General features: G+C 47.2%; 7 protein-coding genes across 7 annotated transcripts in view; 3 read left to right on the plus strand and 4 right to left on the minus strand.

Annotated features, from left to right (window-relative positions):
• Positions 1-310: 310 nt before the first annotated feature.
• On the minus strand, positions 311-1,291 carry LOC128808863 (olfactory receptor 1019-like). Its single transcript, XM_053980468.1, has one exon. The coding sequence runs from the start codon at positions 1,289-1,291 to the stop codon at positions 311-313; it is 981 nt and encodes a 326-aa protein (XP_053836443.1).
• Positions 1,292-6,009: 4,718 nt separating this feature from the next.
• Positions 6,010-8,113, minus strand: LOC128808800 (olfactory receptor 4Q2-like). The gene has a single exon (XM_053980353.1). The coding sequence runs from the start codon at positions 7,176-7,178 to the stop codon at positions 6,252-6,254; it is 927 nt and encodes a 308-aa protein (XP_053836328.1). The 5' UTR covers positions 7,179-8,113; the 3' UTR covers positions 6,010-6,251.
• A 2,211-nt stretch (positions 8,114-10,324) lies between these two features.
• Positions 10,325-11,243, minus strand: LOC128808842 (olfactory receptor 4S2-like). The gene is given in 2 exon segments (XM_053980434.1): positions 10,325-10,757; positions 10,759-11,243. Coding segments are annotated over 2 exon segments (909 nt in total). The 5' UTR covers positions 11,235-11,243.
• A 6,646-nt stretch (positions 11,244-17,889) lies between these two features.
• On the plus strand, positions 17,890-18,846 carry LOC128808840 (proto-oncogene Mas-like). The gene has a single exon (XM_053980433.1). The coding sequence runs from the start codon at positions 17,890-17,892 to the stop codon at positions 18,844-18,846; it is 957 nt and encodes a 318-aa protein (XP_053836408.1).
• Positions 18,847-20,828: 1,982 nt separating this feature from the next.
• LOC128809035 (mas-related G-protein coupled receptor member H-like) lies at positions 20,829-21,818 on the minus strand. Its single transcript, XM_053980728.1, has one exon. The coding sequence runs from the start codon at positions 21,816-21,818 to the stop codon at positions 20,829-20,831; it is 990 nt and encodes a 329-aa protein (XP_053836703.1).
• Positions 21,819-23,845: 2,027 nt separating this feature from the next.
• On the plus strand, positions 23,846-24,829 carry LOC128809036 (mas-related G-protein coupled receptor member H-like). The gene has a single exon (XM_053980729.1). It carries the CDS (start codon positions 23,846-23,848, stop codon positions 24,827-24,829), a length of 984 nt encoding a protein of 327 aa, XP_053836704.1.
• Positions 24,830-26,931: 2,102 nt separating this feature from the next.
• The window catches only part of LOC128808594 (proto-oncogene Mas-like), a 40,540-nt gene continuing 40,417 nt past the window's right edge, over positions 26,932-27,054 (plus strand). The window contains exon 1 of the mRNA XM_053979898.1: positions 26,932-27,006. The gene's annotated coding sequence lies outside the window, so the exon portion shown is untranslated. The remainder of the gene's footprint in view (positions 27,007-27,054) is intronic.

The raw sequence follows: 27,054 nt of genomic DNA on the forward strand, positions 1-27,054 counted from the left end.
CTGAGTACCAATTCCAGAATTCCTGCCCTAAAATATGCATCCAACACCTGCCTGCTCTCACCTCAGCTTCCTCAGTGCTCAGTGGAGAACAGCATTCCCAGCTGGACTGTGAAAATGACCTAAAATGACCTAAAGCTGTGCCATGCAGTTCTGGAAGTGAACAGCTCTCCCTTCTAACTGCAGAGGGAGCCAAAAGAAGGAGTTTTCTGCCCAGAGGAGGAGTTTGGAGCCCAGAATATGAATTTGGATCTCAGCACCTAATTTTTAGATGTCAGAAAGTTAAGAGAGGAACAGTGACAAACTGTAGTTTCTACCCAGCTGATGGTGGAGACTGAGCGAGGATTTCTTGTCTTGTTAAAGCTCTTCTCACCTGTCTGATCACTCTTTTTAGGGCACACTTTACCTCTTTGTTCCTGAGGCTGTAGATAATGGGATTTAGGAGTGGGGTGAGCATTCCATAGAGCATGGACACGACCCTGTCCCAGTGCGGGGAATAGGTGGAGGAAGGGCGGACGTAGGTGCAGATGGTGGTCCCATAAAAAAGGCAAACTACAGCCAGGTGAGAACCACAGGTGGAGAAAGCCTTGTGCCAGATCCCAGGGGACTTCCTGGCCAGGATTTCCAGGAGGATATAGACGTAAGAGACCACGGTGACCACACAGGCGCTGCTTCCCAGCACTCCAGCCACCACCAGGATCACCAACTCCCTGCTGTGGGTGGACGAGCAGGAGAGGGCCAGCACGGGAGGAATGTCACAGTAATACTGCTGGATTTTGTTAGGACCACAGAAAGAGAGTGTGAAAACCAGAGAGGTGTGCAGCAGGGAGTTCAGAAGCCCTGTTGCCCAGGTGCCCAGGGCCAGCTGAGCACACAGCTTCGTGCTCATGATGCTCGGGTACCTCAGGGGGTGGCACACAGCCACATAGCGGTCGTAGGCCATCACAGCCAGGAGGAAAATCTCCGTGCCCACCACAGCAATGAGGGAAAAATGCTGGAACAGGCAGCCAGAGAAAGAAATCTCTTTGTGCTCCAGCAGCAAGGCGCCCAGCATCTTGGGCACGGTGATGGTGGGACATAAGAGATCCAGCAGGGATAAGTTGCTGAGGAAAAAGTACATGGGGCTGTGCAGGTGGGAGTCAGTGCTGATGGCAACGAGGAGAATGATGTTGCTTGCCATGGTGGCCAAATAAATGAGCAGAAACAGCACAAAGAGAAGCAAACGGATTTCTGGAGCATCAGAGAGGCCCACGAAAACAAATACGGATACTGCTGAGAGGTTGACCCTCTGCATCTTATCTCTCATTGTGAGAACGAGGCAGAGGTTTCCCTGGAATAAAGAAGGTGTAACTTAATCACAAATTCATCCCCATTTTAAAGATTGTGAGGGGTTTTTTAGGTCCATGTTGAAGTTCAAAACCATTTCCAAGCATTGGGAAACTCAAAATCTAAATTTTACCCACATATTCCTAATGCAAAAGGCAAAATGTAGGTATTAAACTTCACAGTGATTAATGCAAAATGTTAGTTTTTGCAAGTTGCCACCTCAGACTGAAGAGCTGGAAGTTGAAGTTACCTTCCCTGTGGTGTCCAGCTTGGACACAGCCCCAGGCAACAGAACAGGATTTCCAGGGTTATCTGAGCAAGGGGAGTGTGGTATAGATCCCTAAAATTCCTTTCAACGTAAATTAGTTAGTATTAATAATACCACTAAAAGGGTCTAGATTAGTAACAGAAGCTAAAACTTACTTTTTAAGGGAGTAATGCTGTCAGAAAAGAATTAAGTCTCTCAGAATCAGCAGATAGATGCATGTTGGGGTTTTTTTTCAGCTTTTGGATGGAGTTTGGAGCAACCTGGTCTAGTGGAAAGTGTCCCTGCCCATGGCAGGGATCAGCTTTAAGGAACTTTCCAACCCAAATCATTCTATGATTCTATCATAAAAATAAGCTACAATTTGGCATCCCATTAAAGACCCCACAGTTTTCTATAAATTTTACCCTACAGACTTCCATAATACCATTAGTACTTCTAGCATCTATCTGGACTTTCTCCACATCCCATTTCCCCAATTCAAAGAAATCTAAACGTGGCATTAAAGGATCTTCCCATTTACCCCACATTGCTCCATGGAATGTAGCTCAGTATTTACAGTAAGGATTTACATACCAGCCCAATAGCAAGGGAAAGCAAAGTTCAGTCCAAATGCCTCCTTTCTGGGAGACTTTGGGATTGATTTTGAGATGATGGGAATATTGTACTACATTCTCATTTATAAGAGATGCAGAGATAAATAGATTGATGAAATATTCCATCTGGCCAGGCTCCTCTGTGGTCTCCTGTTCTCCCAGAAGCTCGAGAGGGAGCAAAGTCAGGGCTTGAACTACATAAGAAATAGTTAACTCAGCAGAAATAAAAGGGACATCACTTGTTCATAAAATGGGGAGCTCATTCAGGTGAAATAGCACAGGAACAACACAGAAATACTTACTGCTGCATATAGTTAATTATAGGTGATTTATAGTTGTCTGTATCTTCAGGAAACAAAACAATCCTTTTTCTTCTTTCTACATGTGACATAAAAATTATTTCACTCATAAGGAAGAGATGAATCCCGATAGAGCAGCATTGGAATATTCACACAGACACCTGCCAGCACTGGCACAAGGGCTGGCTTGGCTGAAGAGTAGGCACCTCTCTTCTTTAATGAGGTTTTATAAATATGAGGGAGTGTCTGGGGACAAGTGTGTCTGACAGTTTTTTTGGATGCTCCCTTAATTGCATGTATGAGGGGTTTTTCAGAACATTGCCAAAAGGGGCTGGAAATCAAAGGAACCAAAATTACCAGCACTACTTTGAAGAGCTAACAAAAATTCCCCTCTGGTCCCATTAAACATCCATCTGTGATTTATGGGAGTGCCACTTCCCATGTGATGTCCAGGACTGGGAACAGGCCTGTTCCTATTCCAGCAATGCCTGGCCATAAATGCTGCACTGCTCACATGAAGGACTCTGGCTGTCCATCACACAGCCTGTTTGCTGTGTTTACAAACTCCTGGAAAATGAAAGATTCTGCATCTTACATGGGCAAACAATGATAGGACAAGAGGGAATGGTTTTAAACTAAAAGATGAGGGATTTAGATTGGATATTGGGAAGAAATTCTTCCCTTTGAGGGTGGTAAGGCCGTGGCACAGGGTGCCCAGGGAAGCTGTGGATGCCCCTGGATCCCTGGAAGTGTCCAAGGCCAGGTTGGATGGGGCTTGGAGCAGCCTGGGATAGTGGAAGGTGTCCCTGCTTATGGCAGGGGGTGGAACAACATGAATTTTAAAATCCATTTCAACCAAAACCATTCCAGGACTCTGTAAACTGGAATTCCCCAAGTGTCACACAGCACAGGCCTGTCCTGCCATGGGAGTGCAGAGCTGTAGCTGGAAAAAAACCCCATGGCCCAGACATTTCCCTGTGTGCTTCAGTTAGCCCAAGGACCGTCAGGCATCACATTTCACATGGAGTTTTGCAATAAAGAATTTTGTAACAAGCCCAGATGCAAGAAAGAGATACAGCAAAGAGATCCATCCCTCACCTCTCCCTTCCAAGCCAAACTATTCTGTGATTCTGTTCCCCTCATAAATCTTAAATGTTTATTTTGGGGTGGGATGCATTGGCCTCATCAAGGGGCCAGTCACCCAGGCTCTCAACTCTACATCTAGGTTGCTTATTTGCAAGGATAGTCTTAGCTGGGTTATTAGAAGTGGAAACACAGGATAGTTTTTGAGATAAGTGTTCTGCCTCTGGGTAAATAAATAAAAATAATATTGTATTACATTTTATGATAAAAAATTGTTTTAAAAATAGCACCCCAAGACAAACAACAACAAAAATATCTCTGTTTTCAGAATCCAGATGTGCACTAATTGATGATATGCTGGATTAGACCCCTCTTGCCCACCCTTCCCTGCTGTCCCCACTGTAATACAACCAAAATGATTTGATTTCTGTCCACTTCTGGGACTATCCAGCTTTGTCATTGTTTGAGATTTCCATCTAGGAATGCTTATGATGAGCCCAGACTGATTAGTGTCTGCTGAAAATGCTCCCTTTTCTCTGATGTCTATTTGTGTTTCAGTCCCATAGTCTTTAAATAAAATTGATTAGCCTGGGATCTCTTCAGGCTTCTTGGGATTCAACAAAACATTGTAGAGATCCTGCCAGTTCTCAAAGGATTTTTTTTTTCCCTTTGAGGCCATTTTTCACTGTCCTCTAGGTGAAGGCAATAAATCTGAGGATGAGCTCATGGAGCTGATAATTTCTATCTGGATTTTAATGGTGCGCAGTGGAGCCAATTTACACACAGGGAAAAACTCAGCTGCTAAAACTGCACCTTTGCAATTTGTCAGGCACCAACTTTTTAACAGCATCTTCTGAGGCCTTGTTAAAGTCATCCCAAGATGTTTCCAGGGGAGAAAAATCAATTATATTAAATTGTTTGTCTTCATAGAATGGTTTGGGTTGGAAGGGACTTTAAAGCTCATCCCATTCCAATGCCCTGCAATGGGCAGGGACATATTCCACTGGATCAGGTTGCTCCAAGCCCCATGTATTGAAATCCCAGCTCCCAAAAATATGGATTTTTTATTTATTTTATCAAAATTGGAGCAATTCTTTCAAATCAGTTTACTGATTATTGATGTCCCCGGTTTATACCTGGTGAACAAATAGACACTAGAAAATAACTGGACCAGAGCTCCAATTTGCCTTGCATTGAATTATAAATAAAATATTTATAAAAACTCTATTGGAATGTTAAAAAAAATTATCACAGTGATACATTTTTTTCTCTATTGAAATTTACCCTAATTGACCGAAAGAACATTTTAATTTTTCAACATTTTTCTCTAATACTAAAAAAAAAAAAAAAAAAAGCTCCCTTCCAGCCCAAACCATTCTGTGACAATCCTGAGTAGAAATTCACTATTAAAAAGAATTCTCATTTGCACAAGGACAGGGGATGTTTGGAAATCTCTCTTAACCAGGTTGATCAATGACTAACTGGTGCTTCTGATCCTCCTCTTCCTACAGGTGTGGGAGTGAGGGCTAATTTAAGACAGTGTGGAGAGACAGGGAAAGTGGAAATCCTTTCACTTCCTGTGCAGCAATTTAGATTGGATATTAGGAAAAAATCCTTCATGGGAAGGGTTTTCCAGCCTTGGAACAGGCTGCCCAGGGCAGTGGTAGAGTCGCTAACCCTGAAGGGATTTAAAAGCTGTGTGGATGTGGCATTTGGGGACATGGGTTAGTGGTGGCCTTAGCAGCCATGCAGAATGGTTGGACTTGATGATCTTAGAGGGCTTTTCCCACCTCAGTGATTCCATTATTTTATTTAGGTGGGATGAATCTAACCCTAAATCATTCTAACACAAAGAAATTGATGGTGTTCTGCTCATGACAACCACTGAATTTCTATCCCTGGTGTAACTGCTGCCCTCAGAGAGGCAGTTTGGGTTGGAAGGGACCTTACAGAAAATCCCATTCCACCTCCCTGCCATGGGCAGGGACACCTTCCACTATCCCTGATATCCCACATTGCTCCAAGCCCCATCCAAGCTGGCCTGGAACACTTCTAGGGACAGGGCAGCCATGGCTTCTCTGGGCAACCCATGCCAGACCACCACAGGGAAGAATTTCTTCCCAATATCCCATCGAAACCCACCCTATGTCAGTGTGAAGCCATTCCCTCTTGTCCTGCCTTCATGCCCTTGTCCGGAGTCCATCTCTACTCCTCCTCCTTCCTCTATATATTGTGCCTTGTATGATTTTAAATATTCGCTTCTGTGAGAGAATTATGACTAAAAATATTCTTATATGTCTAAAGGAAACCCTACAAGCAGAATCTGCGCCATCTCTGTCTTCCAGTGTCGGTGGGTGAATTTGGGGACACTTAGTGCATGTGCCTCTGCCATCTGCTATCACAGCACAGGAAGAGCACGTCAGAGAGGGAGACAAGCCTCATCCTGGATTCATTTATTTATTTGAAAATTAGGATCCCACATGAGTGAAAGTGTTTAGGAAGTTTGGGGTTTTCAGCATGGATTTTTAATATTAACAGTTCTACGTGTATAGAAATGTATTTGTACATAATTTGAAGTCTGTGGGCTTTAGCCACTAAGTCATTATTGTGTAGAAGTAGGGTAGGAACGTGACTCCAGATTGTAACTCTGGGTATAACTCCAGGGTTCTGCCAACCCAACTTGTCTCAGAAGGTTCTGCAGCGCTTCCAGAGTGTCCACATGGATTCCTTCACCTCGCTGCTCCTCAGGGTGTAGATGAGTGGGTTCATCATGGGTGAGAAGATCGTGTAGATGACACAGACATACTTGTTGGTGGGCAAGGTCCCAGCAGGCCGCAGGTAGGTGAAGATGCAGGGCATGAAGAGCAGGGTGACGGCCATCATGTGTGAGGCACATGTGGACAGTGCCTTCCAGTTCCCCTGGGAGACACGGGCCCGGACCTTGGCCAGGATGAGCGTGTAGGAGGCCACCAGCACCAGGAAGCAGCCCAGCGATATGAGGCCGCTGTTGGAGGCCATGAGCCACTCGGTGAGGGCGGTGTCGGCGCAGGCCAGGCGGATGATGGGCAGCACATCACAGAAGTAGCTGTGGATGGTGTTGGGGCCGCAGAAGGGCAGCTGGAGCATGAGCACAGTCTGGACAGTGGAGTGGATAAAGGCCCCGGCCCAGCAGGCAGCGACCAGGGCCCAGCAGGCCCCGCGGGCCATGATGGCCGTGTAGTGCAGGGGCCTGCAGATGGCCGTGTAGCGGTCGAACGCCATCACCGTCAGGAGGAACATCTCCGAGGAACCCACAAAGTGCAGGAAAAACAGCTGGGCCATGCAGCCCTCAAAGGCAATGGCCTTGTGCCCTGAGAGCAGGGTCACCAGCACCCTGGGGGTGGTGACAGAGGTGTAGCAGATATCGATGAAGGACAGATTGCAGAGGAGGAAGTACATGGGCGAGGAGAGCTTGGGGTCAGTCCTGACTGTCACGATGATGAGGAGGTTGCCCAGCAGGACCATTGCATAGGCCAGGAGGAAGAGGGTGAAGAAGAGGATTGTCAGCTCTTGGGTGTCGGAGAGCCCCAGGAGGATGAATTCAGTCACGCGGGAGGAGTTTTCCTGTGCCATTGCTGCAGCTCAGGCTCCCATGGCACAGGCTGGGGGGGTGGCCAGGAAGGGAAGGGAATGTGCTACAGCTCCAAGGCTCATGGATGGTGTGAGCAGGATGCATTTCCTGCTGCAAAAAGCACAGTGTCATGTCACAAATGACAGAAATACTCACCCCCTCTTCTGTCCCTATTCAGGTCTCTAGTCTGCCCCTCCACACTGACCTTCTCCCCTGAACTCACTCTGACCACTATTTTTCTGCATCATGGTTGGTGTGCTCCCATTCTGTCAGGGAGAAATCACAGAATTATGGAATTATTAAAGTTGGAAAAGCCCCCATTGAGTCCAATCCTCCCCCCAGCACTGCCAAGCCTTCCACTAAACTATATCGCCAAGTGCTACATCCATACTGCTTTTAAATCCCTTCAGGAATGGTGATTCCAGCACACCCTGCTCTCACATAACAGGAACTATGAATGCTGGAAAAACACTGTGCTGTCCTTTTACCTGCTGGAAATTTGAAGTGACTACAAGCAAATGCTGCCATTCTCAAGCATGAGCTGTTCCATGTTCTGATCCTAATGACACTCCTCTAAACTGAGGAAAGGGCTCTCCAGTTAGCTTATCCACCCTGAAACTGGGAATACATGCACAGAAACCAGGTCTGGGAAGTTCCTCAGTGGAGAAATTGGGGTTTCTTAACATAGCAGAAGCTGCAAAACCCTGCATGGTTTCTCTACCTTTATATTATCTAAAGGCATTTTAAAAGTTTTTCAGTAGACAAATACACTCACAGTCCTGTGGAGGTTAAAGTGGGACAGCAGAGGAATGCACTTGTCCATTTAAAATCCCTCCAGGAAATTCCTTCTCTGCTTATTTCTGCCGAGGAGTTTATAACTCAGCAAGCAGGAGGTTACAAGTAAGAAACCAGATGTCTGTGATGCTAACAGCATTGAATAAAGCTGCCTTAAAAGATCTAAAAGGCCAAATCATTAGACAGGGGACATTAACAGGACACACACATTGTCCTCTGGTATGTTGAATATCCACTGTATTTCTTCTGCTGTCTTTTTGGGACAATTTCAATTTAAAGCCAATGCTTGCCTGAAGGAGTAGTAGTGAAATCCAAGCCCGAATATGTCACTGACATATATAATAACAAACCCTGATTATTTAGCTGAGGAGGATGGTAGAAATAATACCCAGGTCCTGGCTGTGGTGTGAAGCACTCCATAAACACACCTGTAGTGACACTGGGGTAGTGAACAAGATGTTGCTGCTTTACTGACAAACACCCACAAATCCACCCTCACAGCATTCCCATGCAGAACACCAAGATTACTAGTGTGTGATATTCCTGAAAGTGCTCAAGACCAAGCTGGACAGGGCTTGGAGTAACTTGGTCAACGGACCTGCCCATGGCAGGGGGTCAGAACAAGATGAGCTTTAAGGTGCCTTCCAGCCCAAACCATTCTGAGATTCTAAATCTGTAACTGATTTTTTAAATGTTTTTGGTTTTTTTTTTTCCTATATCATAAAATAGACCTCCCAAAAGTCACTCACCAGCAATGCTGCTTTACAAAGGCAGGATTTCAGTGGGGCCTGAGCAAAACAAAGGAAAAATCCCATAACACTTCCACAGAGCTCACTTGCTGTTGCTCCTCTGACGACCTCCCAAAACTACTTCAGGGGGTTCCATCAGAACTCTCAGTACCATCAGAACTCATCCATTCCTCTCAGTTCCATCAGAAACTCTCTGCAAGGTGCTGCTTAGAAGTTATGAAAGCAGCTCTGTATCTCTGCCAACTCTAAGCCCTGAAAAGAGCAGCCCAACCTTCTGTATTTCCCATTCTGAAAAAAAAAAAAAAAACAAAAAAAAACCAACAAAATAAACAACCTCCAGGAGCATCTTCAAGTACAATTATTTCTGTAGCAGAAATAGTTCAAGTAAATCACACAACAGAAGCACAAGACTATCAGGAGTAATGAGATCCCAGAGGCAAAGGGAGTTTTGTCAGAAATCATCAGTGGGCAAGGAGCTAAAATTGTTCCTTGGGTAGTTATTAGTGTAATCCCTGGAGAGAGACATCAGATTAAAGATGTCTCTTACACAGGACATTTATATAAATTCATGTAAATGGATACAAATTTTGCTTTCTTTCTTAAGCCAGTATTTTTCATCTACAGTCTTACTTCTTACTAACTTCATGTTGACAGCACAAAGCAAAAATATCACTGATGTTATCTCTTAGACACCTGACTTACAACTTTAAAACAAGAAGTAACTCAGGAAATCATTTCAAAAAATGCACAAAGGTTTGTGGTGAGCCTTCCTCACTCACCAGGTATTTTTACTGACACAGTAATGCACAGAAGCAACTTTTGAGCTCAAGTATGAAATTCTTGTAAGAATTCTTTGCAAAGTGTAGAGGAGCCTGACACTGTTTCCAGTGACACCTTCCATAAACTATGGGTGAATATTTGCTCAGCAGCACCCAGAAGTGAGACCTCTAAAAAAACCCCACTGTCGCTCACCTCCAAAGCATTTAAAAATACATTTATTTTATTTAGTGCTGTCTTGGGCAAAGATAGGTGAAGTAGATAGAATTATAGGATAATTATGGAATTGCAGAATAGCTGTTTGGGTTAGGAGGTATCTTAAAGACCATTTCATTCCAACCCTCTGTCATGGGCAGGGACATCTTTCTCCAGACCAGGTTGCTCCAGGTCCCATCCCATTCCACCTGGAAAAGGGCAGAAAGGATTTGTTGAAGTAGGGTAGGAAGGGAAGAAGTTTCCCCTCCTGTTCCTTCATCAACAAACCACCCAACTAGCTCTTAATATCAGGGGTTTTTTTTGTTTGTTTCTTATGGGGTGCTCTACCTGGACAACATTTTCAGTATTTTTAACTGTATTTAAGCACTGGTGTTGCAGTTGCTCAGAAGGTCTGTGGTCTGTGTCTGTGCTCATTGACAAGGAAGAGGAATGAATGCCAGAGTTCCCAGTGTCTTTCCCATCATAAAAAGAACTTCTAGTGCCTTCCTAATTACAGCAGGAGCCAACAGCCAGCTGTTCTTTGAAAAGCACATTTTGGGGCATTGTCACAGAAGAAATTACAGCCAAACGTGCTTGATTTTCTCCGATCCTTTGGGAACATGGCCACAGCCCTACCCCTTCCCATTTCCGCTTCCCCCTTTCCTCCTGCACAGTTTCCTCATGGCTCCCTTCACCTTCCCATTCTGAAGGGTGTAGATGAGGGGGTTGAGCATGGGTGTGATGAGCGTGTAGAACACGGCCACGCTCCTGTCCTCGGACAGGCCACCGGACGGGCGGATGTAAACAAACGTGCTGGGCCCAAGGCACAGGATCACTGCAGTGATGTGGGACCCGCACATGGACAGGGCCTTGTGCCACCTCGCCAGTGTTTGGACCCTCAGGGAAACCAGGATGACCACCTAGGACGTGACCAGGATGAGGAAGCAGCTCAGGGATCTGACCCCACTGTTGGCCGCTGCGGCCAAGCCCTCGGCGCGTGTGTCGGCGCAGGCCGGGGGGAGCAGGGGGTGGACATCGCAGAAGTAGTGCGTGACTTTGTTGGGAGAAAGGAAGCAGGATGGTGGGAAGGGTCTGGAGAGTGGAATGTAGGAAGCCCCCCACCCAGGAGATCCCCACCATGTGGTCGCAGAGGCGGCAGGACGTGAGCGCGGGGTAGTGCAGGGGCCAGCAGACAGCCATGCAGCAGTCATAGGCCATGGCTGTCAGGATGAAAACCTCTGTGCAGCCAAAAAAATGAAGCCCAAAGAGCTGCCCTATGCAACCTGCAAAGGAGATGGTGTTATTTTCCACTTGGAAGCCAGAAATCATTTGGGGAGCTGTGGCAGAGGAGTAACAAACATCTACAAAGGACAGATGGCAGAGGAAGAAGTACATGGGGGAGTTCAGGTGCCGGCTGCTTGTTACAGTGAGAACTATGAGATTTCCTGCCACTGTGAGTGTGTAGAAAAGCAGGAACACCACAAAATATATTTTCTGCACCCCTTGGTTCTCTGAGAGGCCCAGGAGGATGAATTCCTTCATGCTGCTGGAGTTTTCCTTGCCAGTCTACTGGGCAATGTGCAATGCAGAGCCTGGAAATGTGGAAAGTTTTTTAATTCTTAAAAATTAATTCTTTCTCAGAAGTGCATTTTCTGTAAGAAATACTTAGGATTAGAATTAAGTTTATTAAGCTTTTTAAATTTGTTTTGGTTTTTGTCTGTTTTTTTGTTGTTCTTCTCCCTCTACATATTTAATTTGCCTTGTATGAGATACAGCCATAGAATCATAGACTCCTGGAATCGTTTGGGTTGGAAGAGACCTTAGAGACCATCTAGTTCTAACCCCACTTCCAAGGGCAGGGATGCCACCCACTAGGTGACCCGTTTGGGAATGGATCCATCTGATCCAGGCTCCTATTTTATGACTTTAAAATAGAGCAAAATCAGAAACTCCTGTAGAGGCAAAAAGCTGATCAAGCACCCACAGGAAATGCTGAAATGTAGAAAAACCAAAGTTGCTCTCAAACTCAAAAAAGTGAATCCTAAAGAGGAAGTTGGGAAAGTTTGTGACTTCTCCTGTGCTTGCACTTTTACTGGCAGGGGGTAAAACATACTCAAGAAAGGGGATAAAAGGGAGGTCTTGCCTCTAAAATCATCTTTTCAGTCACTGACTAGAGGTACATGATATAGTGCAATCAACTGCAATAGGAAATAAATGCAATGTGGACTGTTATAATTAAAAAGAAAGGATAAGGCATTTTACCATCCTCTTATTGCAAGGGTTTTCCTCTAAAATCTCAGGTAGTTAATTGAAAAAGAATTCAGTAACCTGATTTGGGACACCAAAACCAGTTCTGCACATGGTTACAGCCAAAGAGAGCCAGAGATGGATGACAACTTCAGGGGAAATTTATTTTTGTATTTTCGCATTTGTCAAGAAGAAGGGGGGGGGGGGGGGGGGAAGAGGAAAGGAAATCAGGAAAAGGAAAGAAAAGAGGAAAGGGAAAAAATCCTGGAAAACTTACCTCCTCTGTGTTTGGAGATCTAATTTTTGTGTAAGAGCTGTAAGATTTTATGTCCCCACATCTCCCTTTCCTGGTAGAGGCTTTAAAGAACACAGAACAGCTTCTGAAAAGCTTCTAACAGTTGCTTAGGAGGTGCCTCTTTTAATCCCACCTCCTTTAATTCCTTGCTGTCTTGTATCACCAAGTGTATCCTGTCTTTTCCTGCCCATGTTAGAGCTGCTTGGAGGGAGCATGGGCACCGAAGGGTGCACACACAGCCCAGCAAGCAGAGAGAAAAAAACCTGTTTAAGTAACTTTCCTCAAACCTCTCCAAGGAAATCTCCCTCCTCCAGGGCTTAATTCCCTGTTTACACAGACCTACTCCAGCCTCTCCAAGGAAATCTCCCAGCTCAAGGGCTCTTGGGGCTGGAGGAGGGAGGTGTGAATGCTCAGGGGTGGGGAGGAGAAGAAATTAATCCTGTCCTGCCAGGGGAAGTTTAGATTGGATTTTAGGAAAAGTTTCTTCACGCACAGGGTGGTGTAGCCCTGGCACAGTTTACCGAGAACAGTGGTGCAATCACCATCAGTCTGGAGGGATTTAAAACATGTGGATGTGGCACTTGGGAACATGCGTTAGTGGTGGCACTGCTGGGGAATGGTTGGGCTTGGAGGGCTTCTCCAACAGTAACAATTCCATTATTCTTGGAAATAATAGCCAATAGATTACCTGAATATTAAACTGGGCAAGCATGTGATGTGACCTGGTCAAGTTAACATTCCCAGACTCTGAAGTCCACGCTTTGTGTGTTTCCCAAACCTTAGATCCACAGCATAGGCTTTATGGCACTGTGAGTAATAATAAAATTGTGAGGATTTTTAAATCATTGTGTATCCCAGAAAATCTCCACAAGCCCTCATGGAAAAAAAAAAATCTGGGAGGTTTCTAGTAGTAAGTAGAAGACAGACAGAAGGTGGCTTGGGTCACTTCTTGATGACCCTCCAAGTCCCTATTTTCTATGAAATTTCTTCACTGGTAGCCCAGGGAATAAGGCCTTTTGCAAGAACTTGCAATGTGTCAGCAAAGGTCAGTGAAGTAAAGAGTAAGTTTAAAAAAAAAAAAAAAAAAAAATCCTTATTTTACAAATTGGGAAACTAAGGGAGGGGAGGAAGCCAACTCTTGTACATCTGTGGAAGTCAGCTGAGTTGAGCCTTTTCCATTTTCCTCTGGAAAGAAATTGATCTAGTCACCTAATCAGTTAGGGGAAATGGCTTCAAATGACAGAAGGTGAGTTTAGATGGGATATTGGGAATAAATGCTTCCCTGTGAGGGGGCTGAGGCCCTGGCACAGGTTGACCAGAGAAGCTGTGGCTGCCCCATCCCTGGAAGTGTTCCAGGACAGGTTGGAGCACCCTTGGATAGTGGAAGGTGTCCCGTCTCATGGCTAGGGGTGGAACTGGATGAGCTTTAAAGTCCTTTCCAGCCCAAACCATTCCAGAATTCAATGAATTAGTGTATTGCTGCAATTCCAACTCATCACTGCTCTGAAGTGTACTGTGTACTTTCAAGTTGTGATTTAGGTGCATCAAGAAATAGTTTCATCCACTGCCCATCCCTTTGTTTTGCTGATGTTTACTGAAATTCAGAATGGCCCAATAACAACAAAGGCATTTTGAATGTCTCCCAACACAGAATGCCAGAAGTCCATGCAGAGAAAATGGAAACCCTCAAATTAATGAGGAGATTAAAGAGTGCTCTGGATAAAAATAGTCTTTTAATTTAAATATCATTTTACACCATAGCCTGGAGTCCTGGCCAGGTTAATGAGGGTTGCCAGTAACCACTGTAGGAAATAGGATTGGGTAAGAAAGTAAAAACTGTCTTAAAATCTTTGGGAAAGGAAGAGGAAGAACAGATGACAACAGAAGCTGAAGATGTACAAATGTGTTTCTGACCTGCTAAGCAAATTTGGGTTGGATCTGCCCATTCTTGTGCCCACTGACACACATGACAGAGATTTGGGTGATGTCACACTCCTGTCCCTTTACTTCCCTGGCCCAAGGGACTAAGGGACAAAATAGTTCCCTGTAAGGATGTCAGGAAACGAGAAAGGTGTTTTCTGTTTCCACGCCCTTTGGCAGATGGATCTGGGTGGCTCATGGACATGGAGTGTGCATGGACAGGACTGGGATGTTGTGGGTGGGTGGTGGTGGGTTCTGTCTGTTTAGGAGACACAAGGTGAAGAAGAGCCTGAAGCTCTGCTCAGGGGGAAGTTGTGAAACTGGAAGTGAAAGGCATGGGGCTGGAGGGATTTTGTGAAATCAGAAGTGCCTGAGGCGTTGAAGGACTGTGCTGAAAGCCTGTGGGGTGTGAAGGTGCACTGAAAGAGCTCCTGAGCCCAGAGCTCCATGCTGAGGGCAGCACAAGCAGGGTTTGGCCATCTGGAACTGCTGAGGTGGGAAGTTTGGGTGCAAGGTTGGATGAAGCAGTAGGGACTCTATAAGGTGCTGAACTGTGCTGGGAGAGGCTGTGGGTCAGAGGAGGACCCCCTGTAGTGGCGGGTGTGTGACAGCTGGGCAGGGAAAGGAGGGAATGAGAAGTGCTCAGGGAGGTTGTGAAACCTCCAGCAAAGATGTTATGGAAGAGGACTTAAAATTTCTCTACCCGAGAAGCACTAAAACCTCATCTTCAGGGGCTGTGAAACCAGAGCATCTCAGGGCCTCAAGTAGAACACAACACCAGTGCAAAGTTTGTATGGACAGTTCTTCCAAGAATGGCTGAAGAAGGGAGAAGTAGTAAAAAAATAATGTTTCCATGACACTGCAAAGAGGGGAGGGGGAAGTGGTTCAAATCTGAGTGATCATACCCACACAAAGGAGGTATTTCCCCCATGAGTGATTGGCTGCCTGGAGGGTCACGCTGAAAACACCGTGGCTTTTTAAACAGTGGCTGCCCAGCCCAGCACTGCAGGATGACACCAGGACTCAAGCTGCACCCTGTGTCACACCATCCAGGGGACAACATTGCCAGGCACAGGCGCTGAAATTCCCAGGAACGCAAAAAAGGTGAGAAATTCAGAGATGGGTCTTTGACGTTGCACTCTGATGGTTTCTGTCAGGCTTTGGGGAAGGGAAGTGAAACAAAAACAATGGAGGAAAAAAGATAAAAAATTTACTTCCTTTGCTGGACAGAAATTTGCTGTAGGTCAGGAATTGATGACACTAATTTTCACTATAAGGAAAGCTTCATTCCAGGGACTCTTTTCCCTGTACAAGTGTTCTTGAACTGCTTTAAATGCACTTCTGTAATATAAAAAGTCATTACTCAGAGACCTGGCATTAAAACAGCAGAACTTTCTGTCCATTGTCTGAGACACCTTTGTGGGGTCAGGGTTGTTCTGTCTCAGGAACTACAGGCAGGAATTGCAGGCAAATCACATGGAGGATGTTTAATCTCAAGGGAGAAAAAGATCACCTGGACTCAGGCTGCTGCTGTTTGAGGAGAGTTTTCACTTACTAGTTACATAAGGAAGTGGAATCAGTTCTTGAATGTGTCTTGGAAACAGGAATTCAGTCTGTCCAAGGGAATATGATAAATAAATGAGAATCATGAGTGACTTCTGCAGTGTTCTTCTCCATGGTCTGCAGAAGTAAGAGAACGATTTCGTCACTTCTATTACAGCAGAAGGCAAAACTATTGATGTTTTGTCATTGACCCGTTGCAGCTGTTTCTGTTCCTGGCAGTCTGTATGCACATACAGCACTTTCCAGTGCTTAAAGGTGCTCCAAGACAGCTGGAGAGGCACTTTGGAGAAGGGCCTGGAGTGACAGGACAAGGAGGAGTTGTTTTAAACTGGAAGACAGTGGATTTGAATTAGATATTGGGAGGAAATTCTTCCCTGTGAGGGTAATGAGGCACAGGTTGCCCAGAGGAGCTGTGGCTGCCTTATTCCTGCAAGTGTCCGAGGCTAGATTGGCAGGGATTTGGAGCAACCTGGGATAGTGGAAGGTGTCCCTGGCTGTGGCAGGAGGTTGGAACAAGATGAGCTTTAAGATCCCTCCCAACCCAAACCTTTCCCTGATTCTATGACATGATCAATGGCACAAAGCCATTTAACATGGAGAATTATCACCTGTCATTCCCTCAGTCCCCAGTGGAGAAAGATGCACCTGTGGAGGCTGCAGTGAGCTGAGACAGAGCTTAGGTGACATTCAAATGTTCACACTCTCTTCAGATCGAGTGGAAATTTGGTTGCACAGAAGCCAGGAAACCACTTAACACCAGGCCTTCCTCTGTTCTTGCAACAGAAAAGGTGCACAGAACTTGAGGCTGTTTCTGCTAATTTCTGCAAAAATGTGACCATTTGTGGCCACTCCTGGAGCAGGTTGTGAGGGAAGAGCAGCCACAGGGCTGCTCTCCACAGTGTTCATGTTAGAAGTGTTCAAGGTGCCATAAGAACTGAGGATGGGATCATCCAGCTCTGCAGTGCCAGAAGTTCCCTGATTTCAATCAACACTAAAGGAAATCATAGAATCCTCAAAAAATTTGGGCTGCAAGGGGCCTTAAAGCCTATCCAGTCCCACCCCCTGCCATGGGCAGGGGCACCTTCCACTAGCCCAGGTTGCTCCAACCTGGCCTTGAAATCCCCTGCACCACACACTTCTTTTCCCTCTGTCCATGGGGTCAGCGTGCCTGGGGTGCTGGGATGGAACAGCAGTGATTCAGTCTGTCACGTTCTGGGTGCTTTTGGAAGTCTGTCTCCATGTGTGCTGCTGCACCACAAAGAGAGAACAGAGGATTCATGCTGGCTACATGGTTCAGTGATTCACATCTTCCCAGAAAACCCCAATTTTTGTTCCTATCCTCTTTTTAACTTCTCTGCCTTCCATGTCCAAATTAACAGCTGGTTGGGAGACAGCAGAAGAACCACTGTATTTGTTCTCATCAGGCCATAAAAAAGGTGTTAAACCCATTCTTTTCACCCCCAAGATTCTCAATCAGATCTCAGTACCACGGGGAAGGAAACAGTGACTTTATTTATGGAGTGGTGTGGAAAAATTATCAGAGCCACAACTCCTATGTCCTGTGAGGACGAGATAATCTGTGGTTTCTTACATGTGGTTCTTGCAGTTTCTGAGGGAGAAGCTCAGGGCTCTGCCAGACCAAAATGTTTATTTGTTACTGTACATGGGACCCAGGAGAACCACATCAAATGGCACTTCAGTAAAACAGAAATCACTCATCAGTGTAAAAAAACAACCAGATGTTCTCATGGAATCACAGAATTACAGTGTGGTTTGGGCTGGAAGGGACCTTAAAGATCATCCAGTTCCAGCCCCCTGCAATGGGCAAGGACACCTTCCACTATCCCAGTTTGCTCCAGCCTGGCTTTGGACACCTCTATGCGTGGGGCAGTCACAGTTTCTCTGGGCAACCTGTGCCAGAGCTTCACCACCGTCCCAGGGAAGAATTTACTCCCAATATCCCATCTAAACCCACACTCTGTCAGTGTGAAGCCTTTACCCTTTGTCCTGTTACTTCAGGCTCTTGGTCCCTTCCAAATCAAATTATTTTGAGATTCCATGAAGTCAAGTTCTAGCTACAAAGCCTTGGAACAAACCAAGGAATCCCTCTAGAAAAATCACCCTGGAGTTACCATGTCTCCCCTCTCTGCTCCCAGGTCTGAATCACCCATTATGAGACCCTCAGCCACACCAATCCTCCTTCCAACCACAGCCATCCATGCTCCTGGGACCAACCAGAGCGGGGCTGTGGGACAACCCGAGCCGTCCTACACTGTCCTCAAGTTCATGGAGAGCTTCTGCCTGCTGAGTGCTGCCTGCGGGATGGTGGGGAACGGCCTGGTCCTGTGGTACCTGGGCTTCCGCATCCGCAGGAACCACTTCACCGTCTACATCCTGAACCTGGCGGCCGCCGACTTCGGGTACCTGCTGTGCATCGCCGTGGAGACCGTGCAGTACCTGATGCAGTTCAACGTGGGGGTGCAGTTCGGGATATTCCTCTTCCTGGATCTCTTCATGTACGGCACAGGCCTGTACCTGCTGACGGCCATCAGCATTGAGCGCTGCCTGTCCGTGCTGTCCCCCATCTGGTGCCGGACACACCGCCCGAAGCACCTGTCTGCCGTGGTGTCCGGCCTGCTCTGGGCACTGTCCCTGCTCCTGAACACTCTGGGATATGTTTTGTGCACCGTTCGCCCCTCTCCCAGGGTCTGCCAGCACCTGCTCATCGCCATCGGAGCCTTGGATTTCCTGGTCTGCGCGCCCCTCATGCTGCTTTTCAGCCTCACCCTCTTCCTGCGGGTCAAGTGCAGTTCCCAGCCCTTCCAAACGGGCCGGCTCTTCACCATCATCATGCTCACCATCCTCCTCTTCCTCATTTTCGCCGTGCCCCTCAGTGTCCTCATCCTCCTGGACTTCTTGGGCCACAAGTTCATGTATTCCCCAGAGATTGGCTTTGTGCTGTCCTGCGTCAACAGCACCCTCAACCCCGTCATTTACTTCCTGGTGGGAAGCTACAGGGATCGGAAATTCAGGCTCACCCTTAGGCTGGCATTCCAGAGGGCCTTCCAAGACTCAGCGGATGAGAGAGATGAGCGGGAAACGCGGGACACGGTAACCATGTCCTCCTAAAATCCTGCCTGGAATGTCTTGGCAGAACTGAAGAACTCTGAGGTTCTGGGGAAGGTTCATCTCACCTGACCCTCAGTACCCTCTTTGTAGATATTTTAGGTCATTATTTTAACTCTCCATTATTTTAAGACCCTCTTTGGGTCATTGTTTTCAGTGCCACATATGGCACATAAGCAGCTGGACCATAGAACTTACCTGACCTATATTTAGGGCATATTAAAAGTTCCTGGTTATTTCCAGTGACTACTAAATAATATTCATTTGATAAGGCTGAAATGTCTTAATGTCTGAATTTCATCAAAGAAATCCTGCTCAGGATAAATCCTTGTCATTCATAAACTCATAAATTCTGTGTTACTTTTCACTCAGATCTCTGAAAATGAGATCAGTACCAGCAATCCTCCTGTTGGAAACAGACGCAAAATTCCTGGAAGGCGAATCCATCTATCCCTCTTAACTTAGAATCCCCATGTCTGAGCACAGACACAGCCTTTTGTGGGTCACAGAACTATTCTGGGCTTCCTAATGTGAGCATTTCAAGGACTGAAAAGATTCACATCCACCAAGTCCTTTTCTTCTCTGAACCAGGGATGTTTTCACACCACAGAGCAGAAAAGGGCTCCAACTCCTTCCAACTTGCTTTAAAATTGTATTCACTGAGTTTCATCCTCGCTTGTCTTGTATTTCAAAGAAATATGTCACTGGAGATTACTATTTTATATTATATTATTGCATGTTATTTTAATTTCCTCCAGCCCTTGGCAGAGTCTCTGCATTTATCTACATTATTCATTGGGTTGTAATTTCTTCCTTTAAAAGGACAGATCAGAATCTAGAGCTGTTAAATCTCCTTTACCAATATAAATAAATCAAAGGATAGTGGGAAAAAATACAGGAAAAAGAACAAGGTAAATAAATACCATGACTTTCAAAAAATTATTCTCTAAACCAAATCCTTTGAGGGGCGAAATGGGATTGCTTGTGCTATCAGACTACCTAACATTTATTCTTTTAACCAAAATTATTAGAAAAAGTCAATGTGGGTAATTTTCTTTGAAAAACCTCACAATTCATGTTCAAAATGTTCTGGTTTTGATATCTCACATGGTTTTATCATTGTGACAAAACATTTTTGCATTGTTAAAAAGACTGGAATTCTCTTTTTTGTTGTTTTTTTTTTTTCCCCAATGGGATAAAAAATGTATTTAAAGTTGTTTTTGTTGTTGTTTTTGTTGTTATCTGATTTATCAGCTGATAAAAACACACAGAATGCAAACTCAGATAAATAATTTCTTTTATTTAAGGCACAGGAAGAACCTTTCAGTCAGTGTCTACTGAAAAAGGACAGAAAAGCCAAGTTTATTTTATAACACCTAATTACAGGTGGTTTTTGGTGTGCTAAGGTGAATAACTTTTCCTCCAATGATTCCAGAGAGAGCAGGACCAGCCCCTGTGTGACTAACCCAACTATTTATGGGGATTTAGCACACCAGGGATATCCTTCTTCATCTGTCCTGTCCAAGCAAATCCTTTGCCATTCTAAATCTTTATTTTTTACTTTCGCTCGTACTTTCTTATTTTTTCTGTTTCTCTCCCATTCAATCTCTTGCTTAGTTTCCATTTTTACTTTGTTGTATTTTTTTTTTCTCTCTCTCTCAACCCCATTCTCCCTTTCCCCTTTCTTTCTCTCTCTTTTTTTCCTCTCCCTTTTCCCCAGATTGTAATTTTCACCCATCTCTTACTCCCTTACATCCCAAATCCCACCATTACCAAGCCAACACCCCTTGCCCTGCCCATTTTTGCAGAATTTGCTTCATCAACAGAGTTTATTCCCAATGGATGGGGCAGTGAGGGTAGTTCCAAGGGGAAAAAATACAGCTGGGGAAATGAGCCTGGCTACGCTGCATGGAGTGCCCTTGTCTCCATACTTCAGGATGTCTCTGAGGTGCCACATCTCCACGTGCCTCATGTCCAGAAGTGCCTCACAGAGCTGTCACCTCCACCACAGTGTCCCCAGGGCCGTGGCTCCCCTCGTCACTCCCGGCTTTCTCCTCAAACACCCCCCGCAGAGCGACTCTGACGGAGCGCTGGAAGCGGCGCTGCCGGCAGCTCCCCACCAGCACGTAAATCACCGGGTTGAGGGAGCAGTTCAGCAGTGCCAGCAACAAGGAGGGGTCTTCTGGGAATAAATCACCAGAATCAGGGAGATTGAGGAAAACCTCCACACAGAAAGGGATGCCAAAGGCGAAGAACAGCAGGACGTTGAGCAGGATGGCCACAAAGAGCTTCCCTGGCTGCCGCCTCCGGGAGCCACAGCGCAGCTTGAGGAACAGGAACAGGTTGGAAACCAACATCATGAGGGAGAAAACCACGGAAATTGCAAGGGCTACACCTGCAAGGACAGTCTCAGAGTCTTCAGTGTAGGTGTAGGTGAGGTAGAGGGAGGAAACAAAAACCCCTGCGAGCGCCCAGAGGGCCCCGCTGACGATGCCCGAGAGGTGCCGGGGGCGGTGGCAGCGGTACCAGATGGGGCAGAGGACGGAGATGCAGCGCTCCACGCTGAGGGCTGCCAGCAGCCCCAGGCTGCTCAGGTCAAACACATGGCACAGGAACCCAAGGACAAACACAAAATGCCTATAGTGATGAATAAAAGGAACCAAAGATGTGCAAAATGCTGCTATGGTCAGAAAAGCCAACATAAGCAGGAGAAACAGAAGGAGCAGGGAGAAGTCAGCAACAGCCAGATTTAGGATGTAGACAGTGAAAGGGCTCTGCTTTGTGTGGAAGCCCAAGAACCACATGACCACCCCATTCCCTGCCAGCCCACAGAGGGAAATCCCCAGGCATACCCCTGCAAAGGCAATCAGGGTGTAGGGAATGCTCGAGCATTCAGATGTGATAAATTCCTCCCAGTCCAGTGAGCCATAAAGTGTGTTGTTCAGGGTGAGGTTTGTTGTGCTGTTCTCCTCCATGGTGAATGATCTTGCTCCCAGCAGCTGCCTTCTGCCTTTCCCACCACCTCCTAGGGAGAGATGGGGAACCAGAGGGAAATAAGGGACATCAGCATTTCCAGCACTTCCCATCTGTCCACACAGCCCCATGCCAGCCCCAGGAAGAACCCCCACCCCTGCAGTGCCCAGGACAGGCTCCCAGGCCTCCAGCCCTGACCCTGGACAGGAATCTCCCACCAGTCCATCCCTGGACTCCTACCTCCAGTAGGAACAGCGCTGTCACAGCAGCACCAGGAGAAAGGATTTGGGGATGGCTGCTGGAACCACTGGCTGTGCTTCAGCCTCGGCCCTCGTGCCTGGGTGCAGCCCTTGGCCCAGAGGTCACATCCCATGGTCAGAGCCTCCCCTCACAATCTCCCCACATCAATGACAGCTTCCCCTCACATGTCCCATGGACAGAGATCTTATCAGGAGGAGGTGGCCGTGTCACTGCCTTCCTCTCCTCCCCCTAGTTCTTCATGAGGAGCTGCTGATCTGTTATGATCCTATTAATGCAGGCACTTGGACTTTTGAATTTTAAACATCATTTACTGGATCTAAAACAACGAAAATGAAAGGACAGCACAGATAATATTATGTCCCTTCAGGTGCTGGGAATCCTGGGTCAAAACCCTCCTCTGGTGAGGGCAGATGCTGTCCATGGAAGGGGTCCTCCACTATGATCTGTTCAGCTATTACAGGGTTTTCTAAACCCCTCAGAAATTCCACACCTCATTAGATACCATCAGAGCCCCTGAGCAGCAGCCATGGGGATAAGCAATGTCCTTGTGTCCAGTTGCTGTGGGAAATCACCGGTGCCCAGACATGGGACTGCACGAGGGCTTTGCCCACAGCCTCTAATCCCATCCTATCTAATCCCAGTCATCAGCCTAATCACCGCTGCTGGGCATGTGTCTGCTCAGAGATTAGGTTTGTGGGGTACATGGTGCTGCCAAAGCACTCTTATCTCCAAGTGGTTCCTGCCACACAACCTCAGGCTTTCACAGCTCAGGGGACTGGCATTTTATTGCTTATTTTCTGCCCCTCTTTCATGTGTTTTCTATCTCCTTTGGGGTTGTATGCTGTGCTTGTCATCCCCAGGACTGATGGATGTATTAATGCACAAGGCCCATGTGCTCTCCAGGGTGTCCAGCCTGGAGCTTCAGGATTTGGAGCAAGAGGAAGACTTGAAACAAGAAGAGAACTTAGGCTCAGTGTCCATCCATGAGAGGGAGATGGAAAAAGGTGCAACTCCTGGAAGTTACTCCCAGAAGGAAGTTGGAAGAAGTCTTTGAGAACAAGTTACATGTCACTAGAGACACTGAGCAACTTGTACTGTTGCATGTCTGCACATGAGTGATTTCTCACTCCTGAAGGTCTCTGCCTCATCTCCTTCACCCCTCTGCCATCCTCCATCCCTGGGAATTATTTATATCCCCTTCTGCATGGATGAATCACCTGGCACACGCACTGCACACACAGTGACAGCCAAAAGCCCCTTGCATGGTGGGATGACATTGGAGAGTGGCAGAGGAAGGCAGTGACACGGCCACCTCCTCCTGATAAGATCTCTGTCCATGGGACATGTGAGGGGAAGCTGTCATTGATGTGGGGAGATTGTGAGGGGAGGCTCTGACCATGGGATGTGACCTCTGGGCCAAGGGCTGCACCCAGGCACGAGGGCCGAGGCTGAAGCACAGCCAGTGGTTCCAGCAGCCATCCCCAAATCCTTTCTCCTGGTGCTGCTGTGACAGCGCTGTTCCTACTGGAGGTAGGAGTCCAGGGATGGATTGGTGGGAGATTCCTGTCCAGGGTCAGGGCTGGAGGCCTGGGAGCCTGTCCTGGGCACTGCAGGGGTGGGGGTTCTTCCTGGGGCTGGCATGGGGCTGTGTGGACAGATGGGAAGTGCTGGAAATGCTGATGTCCCTTATTTCCCTCTGGTTCCCCATCTCTCCCTAGGAGGTGGTGGGAAAGGCAGAAGGCAGCTGCTGGGAGCAAGATCATTCACCATGGAGGAGAACAGCACAACAAACCTCACCCTGAACAACACACTTTATGGCTCACTGGACTGGGAGGAATTTATCACATCTGAATGCTCGAGCATTCCCTACACCCTGATTGCCTTTGCAGGGGTATGCCTGGGGATTTCCCTCTGTGGGCTGGCAGGGAATGGGGTGGTCATGTGGTTCTTGGGCTTCCACACAAAGCAGAGCCCTTTCACTGTCTACATCCTAAATCTGGCTGTTGCTGACTTCTCCCTGCTCCTTCTGTTTCTCCTGCTTATGTTGGCTTTTCTGACCATAGCAGCATTTTGCACATCTTTGGTTCATCTTGCTCCTCTCTATGTAGATTTTGTGTTTGTGGTGGAACTCCTGTGCCATGTGTTTGACCTGAGCAGCCTGGGGCTGCTGGCAGCCCTCAGCGTGGAGCGCTGCATCTCCGTCCTCTGCCCCATCTGGTACCGCTGCCACCGCCCCCGGCACCTCTCGGGCATCGTCAGCGGGGCCCTCTGGGCGCTCGCAGGGGTTTTGGTGTCCTCCCTCTACCTCACCTACACTGAAGACTCTGAGACTGTCCTTGCAGGTGTAGCCCTTGCAATTTCCGTGGTTTTTTCCCTCATGATGTTGGTTTCCAACCTGTTCCTGTTCCTCAAGCTGCGCTGTGGCTCCCGGAGGCGGCAGCCAGGGAAGCTCTTTGTGGCCATCCTGCTCAACGTCCTGCTGTTCTTCGCCTTTGGCATCCCTTTCTGTGTGGAGGTTTTCCTCAATCTCCCTGATTCTGGTGATTTATTCCCAGAAGACCCCTCCTTGTTGCTGGCACTGCTGAACTGCTCCCTCAACCCGGTGATTTACGTGCTGGTGGGGAGCTGCCGGCAGCGCCGCTTCCAGCGCTCCGTCAGAGTCGCTCTGCGGAGGGTGTTTGAGGAGAAAGCCGGGAGTGACGAGGGGAGCCACGGCCCTGGGGACACTGTGGTGGAGGTGACAGCTCTGTGAGGCACTTCCGGACATGAGGCACGTGGAGATGTGGCAACTCAGAGACAGCCAGAAAATGGGAAAACATGGCTCTGAGCTCAGTCCTGTTCTTTTACTCCCCATGGAATGATCCTCATTGCCTTGGCCCCAAGGAATAAACTCTGCTATATGGATCATTTTCATTTTGTTACTACCCCTAAATCAGATTCCGCTTTATGCCTTTTGTTTCTTTTCAGTGTGGTAACTCTGGCCCAGATTTTGGTGAATAAACAACATCTGAGTTTTGCTGCAGAGCTTGTTACTGGTAAACAGTGTCAAAAATGGCTCAATTACTTATTTTTTCCCATTCTAAAGCCTCTGGCTTGTCTGTGAGGCGGTCAGGTACCTGTCTCATTCCAGAGCCCTTCCTAAGGGTGGTGCCTGCAATGGTTGAAATGAGCTGTCTGTTGACAGATCCAAGAGCTTCTCATTCCTTCCAGGAAAAGCAATTTGTGTCAGGTTCCTCTTAGAAACACTAATTCTGAAATCTTGTCTTTGAATGAACTCAAATTGCCCCCTCTCATTCCACAGGGGGATCCTTAGGACCCTGCAGGACAAAACCTAGATTTCTGGTTCAAATCTAGTTTTGCCACTTGTATACCACAATTTCAGTGGCACTGGACCTTCACCACACAGTTTCCAAGAGGATGCATGCAATAATCAATTCTGTGCCTGAGATGGAGCACAGGCACACAGCTGAGGGATGATTTAGGATTTCAGCAATGTCATTTCTGCTGAGAAGAGGCAAATCAATGCTGCTCTCTTGGCTTTAATCCTTAGAAAGTTGCAGGTTTCCCCTGAGTCATCTTTCACATTCCCTTGGCAGTCACACAGCAGCCTACAGGGAATTCCAAGGAATTCCTAGAAAGCTGAGGTGAGATGATTCCTGCCCAGGCTGACATGTGCCACAGCAATCTGGGATGCTCCTGCTGGAAACTGGCACGTGTGGTGGCTCTGGGACCAGAACTGTCACCTCTCTTTCCTGCTGACACCGTGTTTCTGTCCCCAGCTATGGAATCTCACATCCCCTCACCAGGCCAGTCCTTTCAAGGGCAAACACTTCATGATCCTGGAGCTAATGGGGCTCCAGGAGAGTTGGAGAGGGAATTTGAACAAGTGCATGGAGCGACAGGACAAGGGGGGATGGCTTCCCACTGACAGAGGCTGGGTTGACGTTCGATATTAGGGGAACATCCTTCCCTGTGAGGGTGGGGAGGCCTTAGCACAGGTTGCCCAGAGGGGTGGGGTCAGGTAAAAACAAACACAAGTGTTCCCAAGTCTGTAAAGGAGGATGAGCTCGAATGAAGGGCTGGAAAATGGATCACAGCAGCCCAAAATCTGGTCCCTAAGAGCTTTCATTGCATCATCAAGGGGATTGGCAGTAATTAGGGTGGGCTCCAAGTGCTGATAACCTGGCTGCAAACAACTGAGTGCTGTCCTTCCCTTGGGCTGTGTGAGCCTGCATTGGAATGGCAGAAATGGGAATTCTTGTTTCAGTTGTGGTCCTTTGGGCCCAGTGGAGGTTTTGGCAATGATTCTGGAGCTATTCCCAGAATCGGAGTTCTTTCTGACAAGCACGCAAAATGCTTCACCAGCACTGCCAGCACTGTCAGCATTCCAGTGCCACAAGTACAACCAGCAGCTCTCTGTTCCTGGAGGGACAATGACCCTCAGGGAAGAGATACAAGGAATGAGAGAAACCTGTTGGGATAGAGAAGGCAGTTTGAGAAAGGGACATTCTGCAGGGAAGGAGTGTTTCTGATCAGAAGGAAATGAGGAGCCATTTGCAAACTTTTTCATGTGGACCTTTTGACAAAAGCCACTTCCTTTGTGACAAAGAAAAAAAAATTCAAGAGAAATGAGAGAGTAGAGCTCTGACATTGCCATAGTTTTACAACTATGGTGGGGTTTTACAACCACTTCCACCTGCCCTATGGCCCCACCAAGCCTTGCAAAGCAACACCGAGTCAGGGCACAGAGATGTGCCAGCAGGATGGGGGTGGGGTGGGGAGCTCCTGGTGATTTGGGCACTTTCACCTTCATGTCTCTGACCTGGCAGGAACTGCTTTAGGACATGGATCCCAAAGGAGCAAGAGGCACAAGGAAGCACCGCTGATCTGCACAGACCCCTTTGCCTGCTGCTGCCCCACAGGGAACAGGTCAGTGGAATGTTTTCCTTCCTCCCTACCCCACCTTCCTCTCCTCCA

This window comes from Vidua macroura, chromosome 6, assembly GCF_024509145.1.
Source record: "Vidua macroura isolate BioBank_ID:100142 chromosome 6, ASM2450914v1, whole genome shotgun sequence".
In the NCBI taxonomy this organism is placed as follows: Eukaryota; Metazoa; Chordata; class Aves; order Passeriformes; family Viduidae; genus Vidua; species Vidua macroura.